Consider the following 6,511-nt stretch of genomic DNA (forward strand, 5'->3'; position numbering starts at 1 on the left):
CCCTGTGTATATAGCCTGGTACCCTGTGTATATAGCCTGGTACCCTGTGTATATAGCCTGGTACCCTGTGTATATAGCCTGGTACCCCTGTGTATATAGCCTGGTTATCAGTACTGGTACCCTGTGTATATAGCCTGGTACCCTGTGTATATAGCCTGGTACCCTGTGTATATAGCCTGGTACCCTGTGTATATAGCCTGGTACCCTGTGTATATAGCCTGGTACCCTGTGTATATAGCCTGGTACCCTGTGTATATAGCCTGGTACCCTGTGTATATAGCCTGGTACCCTGTGTATATAGCCTGGTACCCTGTGTATATAGCCTGGTACCCTGTGTATATAGCCTGGTACCCTGTGTATATAGCCTGGTACCCTGTGTGTATATAGCCTGGTACCCTGTGTGTATATAGCCTGGTACCCTGTGTGTATATAGCCTGGTACCCTGTGTGTATATAGCCTGGTACCCTGTTTGTATATAGCCTGGTACCCTGTGTGTATAGCCTGGTACCCTGTGTGTATAGCCTGGTACCCTGTGTGTATAGCCTGGTACCCTGTGTATATAGCCTGGTACCCTGTGTATATAGCCTGGTACCCTGTGTATATAGCCTGGTACCCTGTGTATATAGCCTGGTACCCTGTGTATATAGCCTGGTACCCTGTGTATATAGCCTGGTACCCTGTGTATATAGCCTGGTACCGTGTGTATATAGCCTGGTACCCTGTTCTATGTTCCTTCTCTCTGTGTTGTTAAACGGCCCTTAAACGTTTCTCTGTTAGTCCACCTGTTGTTTAACAAAGCATGTAATGAATAGATTTGATTTGCAGGTTCACTCTGGACAATGCAGCATAAGAGCTGGTGTAATATATCTTCAATTTTCTCTCTCTGTCTCGCGCTCTCTCTGTCTCGCGCTCTCTCTGTCTCGCGCTCTCTCTGTCTCGCGCTCTCTCTGTCTCGCGCTCTCTCTGTCTCGCGCTCTCTCTGTCTCGCGCTCTCTCTGTCTCGCGCTCTCTCTGTCTCGCGCTCTCTCTGTCTCTCGCTCTCTCTGTCTCTCGCTCTCTCTGTCTCTCGCTCTCTCTGTCTCTCGCTCTCTCTGTCTCTCGCTCTCTCTCTCTCTCGCTCTCTCTCTCTCTCGCTCTCTCTCTCTCTCGCTCTCTCTCTCTCTCTCTCTCTCTCTCGCTCTGTCTCTCTCCCCCCCAGCTCCCCATCAGCACCCCGAGGCGTTCTGACTCTGCCATCTCGGTGCGTTCCCTCCTCTCTGAGTCCAACATGTCTCTCCGCTCAACCTTCTCTCTTCACGAGGACGACGACGACACGGTACGTGCTAAAGATGCTAACAATTCTTCAACATCAAATATGCTAACGTGACGCTATCGATGCCAGTGTTAACTGGATGCTATCGATGCTAACGTTACCCCAGTGCTATCGATGCTAACGTTACCCCAGTGCTATCGATGCTAACGTTACCCCAGTGCTATCGATGCTAACGTTACCCCAGTGCTATCGATGCTAACGGTACCCCAGTGCTATCGATGCTAACGATGCTGACGATACCCCAGTGCTAACGATACCCCAGTGCCATCGATGCTGGTGTTACCTGAATGCTAACTATGCTAGTGTTACCTGAGTGCTAACTATGCTAGTGTTACCTGAGTGCTAACTATGCTAGTGTTACCTGAATGCTAACTATGCTAGTGTTACCTGAGTGCTAACTATGCTAGTGTTACCTGAGTGCTAACTATGCTAGTGTTACCTGAGTGCTAACTATGCTAGTGTTACCTGAGTGCTAACTATGCTAGTGTTACCTGAATGCTAACTATGCTAGTGTTACCTGAGTGCTAACTATGCTAGTGTTACCTGAATGCTAACTATGCTAGTGTTACCTGAATGCTAACTATGCTAGTGATGTTGTGTGTAGGAGCCCCTGGTGTTTGCAGAGCAGCCGTCAGTGAAGCTGTGTTGTCAACTCTGCTGCAGCGTCTTCAAAGATCCTGTCATCACCACCTGTGGGGTGAGATAAACCATCCCCCAGCCTCTCCTCTCACCCCTCCTCACCCCTCCTCTCCTCTCACCTCCTCACCCCTCCTCTCCTCTCCCCTCCTCTCCTCACCCCTCCTCACCTCTCCTCTCCTCTCCCCTCCTCTCCTCACCCCTCCTCACCTCTCCTCTCCTCTCCCCACCCCTCCTCACCCCTCCTCTCACCTCCTCTCCTCACCCCTCCTCTCCTCACCCCTCCTCTCCTCACCCCTCCTCTCCTCACCCCTGTTTGTCGTCCTCTCCTCACCCCTGTTTGTCCTCCTCACCCCTCTCCCTCATTGACCTCTGTCTGTCTCTCCCTCCAGCACACCTTCTGCAGACGATGTGCCTTGACCTCCGGTAGGAGACTTTACCTGCCTACACTGTTGGTTTATAGTTACCTTTATAGTTACCTTTATAGTTACCTTTATAGTTACCTTTATAGTTTACCTTCTCCCTCTCTCCTCTCCACTGTTGGTTAATAGTTACCTTTATAGTTACCTTTATAGTTACCTTTATAGTTACCTTTATAGTTACCTTCTCCCTCTCTCCTCTCCACTGTTGGTTTATAGTTACCTTTATAGTTACCTTTATAGTTACCTTTATAGTTGCCTTTATAGTTACCTTTATAGTTGCCTTTATAGTTGCCTTTATAGTTGCCTTTATAGTTGCCTTTATAGTTGCCTTTATAGTTACCTTTATAGTTACCTTTATAGTTACCTTCTCCCTCTCTCCCCTCCACTGTTGGTTAATAGTTACCTTTATAGTTACCTTTATAGTTACCTTTATAGTTACCTTCTCCCTCTCTCCCCTTCACTGTTGGTTAATAGTTACCTTTCCAGCATCACATGTAATGTTAAAGCAAATTGTTTTTACATTTGTTTGTATCTCTCTCCCTTTCCATCTCCCCCTCTCTCTTTCTCCACCCTCTCTCTCCCTCTCTCTCCCTCTCCCTCTCTCCCCCCCTCCAGATAAATGTCCAGTGGACACGGCTAAGTTAACGGTGGTGGTGAACAACATAGCTGTAGCAGAACAGATAGGAGAGCTGTTTATCCACTGTAAATACGGCTGTCGGCTTCTCAACACCGCCAGCCCCGCTTCCCCTAACGGGGCCGGTGGAGGGGCTTCCCCTAACGGGGCTGGAGGAGGGCCTACCGCTAGTAGGGGCGAAGGGACACCTAAGATGGGAGGACCTGGGAACTTTGAAGTGGATCCAATGGGGTGTCCTTTTACCATCAAGCTCACCACACGCAGGTACGGGCTGGAAATGTTACTTTGGGTTTAGCTATGGGGGGGTCTGACGAGAGAGACGAGTCTATAGGGGGGGTTTGACGAGGAGACGAGTCTATAGGGGGGGTTTGACGAGGAGACGAGTCTATAGGGGGGTTGACGAGGAGACGAGTCTATGGGGGGGTTGACGAGGAGACGAGTCTATGGGGGGTTGACGAGAGACGAGTCTATGGGGGGGTTGACGAGAGACGAGTCTATAGGGGGGGTTGACGAGGAGACGAGTCTATAGGGGGGGTTGACGAGGAGACGAGTCTATAGGGGGGTTGACGAGGAGACGAGTCTATAGGGGGTTGACGAGGAGACGAGTCTATGAGGGGGGTTGACGAGGAGACGAGTCTATAGGGGGTTGACGAGGAGACGAGTCTATAGGGGGGGTTGACGAGGAGACGAGTCTATAGGGGGGGTTGACGAGGAGACGAGTCTATAGGGGGGTTGACGAGGAGACGAGTCTATAGGGGGGTTGACGAGGAGACGAGTCTATAGGGGGGTTGACGAGGAGACGAGTCTATGGGGGGGTTGACGAGGAGACGAGTCTATGGGGGGTTGACGAGGAGACGAGTCTATGGGGGGGGTTGACGAGGAGACGAGTCTATAGGGGGGTTGACGAGGAGACGAGTCTATAGGGGGGTTGACGAGGAGACGAGTCTATAGGGGGGTTGACGAGGAGACGAGTCTATAGGGGGGGTTGACGAGGAGACGAGTCTATAGGGGGGTTTGACGAGGGAGACGAGTCTATAGGGGGGGGTTGACGAGGAGACGAGTCTATAGGGGGGTTGACGAGGAGACGAGTCTACAGGGGGGTCTGACGAGGAGACGAGTCTATAGGGGGGTCTGACGAGGAGACGAGTCTATAGGGGGGTCTGACGAGGAGACGAGGTCTATAGGGGGGGTCTGACGAGGAGACGAGTCTATAGGGGGGGTCTGACGAGGAGACGAGTCTATAGGGGGGTCTGACGAGGAGACGAGTCTATAGGGGGGTCTGACGAGGAGACGAGTCTATAGGGGGGGGTCTGACGAGGAGACGAGTCTATAGGGGGGTCTGACGAGGAGACGAGTCTATAGGGGGTTGACGAGGAGACGAGTCTATAGGGGGTTGACGAGAGACGAGTCTATAGGGGGGGTCTGACGAGGAGACGAGTCTATAGGGGGGTCTGACGAGGAGACGAGTCTATAGGGGGGTTGACGAGGAGACGAGTCTATAGGGGGGTTGACGAGGGAGACGAGTCTATAGGGGGGTTGACGAGGAGACGAGTCTATAGGGGGGGGTCTGACGAGGAGACGAGTCTATAGGGGGGGTCTGACGAGGAGACGAGTCTATAGGGGGGTCTGACGAGGAGACGAGTCTATAGGGGGGTCTGACGAGGAGACGAGTCTATAGGGGGGTCTGACGAGGAGACGAGTCTATAGGGGGGTCTGACGAGGAGACGAGTCTATAGGGGGGTCTGACGAGGAGACGAGTCTATAGGGGGGTCTGACGAGGAGACGAGTCTATAGGGGGGGGTCTGACGAGGAGACGAGTCTATAGGGGGGTCTGACGAGGAGACGAGTCTATAGGGGGGGTCTGACGAGGAGACGAGTCTATAGGGGGGGTCTGACGAGGAGACGAGTCTATAGGGGGGTCTGACGAGGAGACGAGTCTATAGGGGGGTCTGACGAGGAGACGAGCTCTATGGGGGGGGTCTGACGAGGAGACGAGTCTATAGGGGGGTCTGACGAGGAGACGAGTCTATAGGGGGGGTCTGACGAGGAGACGAGTCTATAGGGGGGTCTGACGAGGAGACGAGTCTATAGGGGGGGGTCTGACGAGGAGACGAGTCTATAGGGGGGTCTGACGAGGAGACGAGTCTATGGGGGGTCTGACGAGGAGACGAGTCTATGGGGGGGTCTGACGAGGAGACGAGTCTATAGGGGGGTCTGACGAGGAGACGAGTCTATAGGGGGGTCTGACGAGGAGACGAGTCTATGGGGGGTCTGACGAGGAGACGAGTCTATAGGGGGGTCTGACGAGGAGACGAGTCTATAGGGGGTCTGACGAGGAGACGAGTCTATAGGGGGGTCTGACGAGGAGACGAGTCTATAGGGGGGTCTGACGAGGAGACGAGTCTATAGGGGGGGGTCTGACGAGGAGACGAGTCTATAGGGGGGTCTGACGAGGAGACGAGTCTATAGGGGGGTCTGACGAGGAGACGAGTCTATAGGGGGGTCTGACGAGGAGACGAGTCTATAGGGGGGGTCTGACGAGGAGACGAGTCTATAGGGGGGTCTGACGAAGGAGACGAGTCTATAGGGGGGTCTGACGAGGAGACGAGTCTATAGGGGGGTCTGACGAGGAGACGAGTCTATAGGGGGGTCTGACGAGGAGACGAGTCTATAGGGGGGTCTGACGAGGAGACGAGTCTATAGGGGGGTCTGACGAGGAGACGGAGTCTATGGGGGGGGGTCTGACGAGGAGACGAGTCTATGGGGGGTCTGACGGGGAGACGAGTCTATAGGGGGGGGTCTGACGAGGAGACGAGTCTATAGGGGGGTCTGACGAGGAGACGAGTCTATAGGGGGGTCTGACGAGGAGACGAGTCTATAGGGGGGTCTGACGAGGAGACGAGTCTATGGGGGGGTCTGACGAGGAGACGAGTCTATAGGGGGGGTCTGACGAGGAGACGAGTCTATGGGGGGGTCTGACGAGGAGACGAGTCTATGGGGGGGTCTGACGAGGAGACGAGTCTATGGGGGGGTCTGACGAGGAGACGAGTCTATGGGGGGGGTCTGACGAGGAGACGAGTCTATGGGGGGGGTCTGACGAGGAGACGAGTCTATGGGGGGGTCTGACGAGGAGACGAGTCTATGGGGGGGTCTGACGAGGAGACGAGTCTATGGGGGGGTCTGACGAGGAGACGAGTCTATGGGGGGGTCTGACGAGGAGACGAGTCTATGGGGGGGTCTGACGAGGAGACGAGTCTATGGGGGGGTCTGACGAGGAGACGAGTCTATGGGGGGGTCTGACGAGGAGACGAGTCTATGGGGGGGGTCTGACGAGGAGACGAGTCTATGGGGGGGTCTGACGAGGAGACGAGTCTGTGGGGGGTCTGACGAGGAGACGAGTCTATGGGGGGTCTGACGAGGAGACGAGTCTATGGGGGGTCTGACGAGGAGACGAGTCTATGGGGGGGGTCTGACGAGGAGACGAGTCTATGGGGGGGGTCGGACGAG

General features: G+C 54.2%; 1 protein-coding gene across 1 annotated transcript in view; it reads left to right on the forward strand.

The window, feature by feature from the left end:
- Positions 1-1,198: 1,198 nt before the first annotated feature.
- LOC106594839 (E3 ubiquitin-protein ligase TRAF7) overlaps positions 1,199-6,511 on the forward strand; it is a gene marked incomplete at its 5' end in the record, with an annotated part of 33,784 nt that continues 28,471 nt past the window's right edge. The window contains 4 exon segments of the mRNA XM_045713157.1: positions 1,199-1,315; positions 1,917-2,009; positions 2,341-2,374; positions 2,986-3,268. Coding sequence (XP_045569113.1) covers positions 1,199-1,315; positions 1,917-2,009; positions 2,341-2,374; positions 2,986-3,268 — 527 coding nt within the window.

This window comes from Salmo salar, unplaced genomic scaffold (assembly GCF_905237065.1).
Source record: "Salmo salar unplaced genomic scaffold, Ssal_v3.1, whole genome shotgun sequence".
Taxonomy (NCBI): domain Eukaryota; kingdom Metazoa; phylum Chordata; class Actinopteri; order Salmoniformes; family Salmonidae; genus Salmo; species Salmo salar.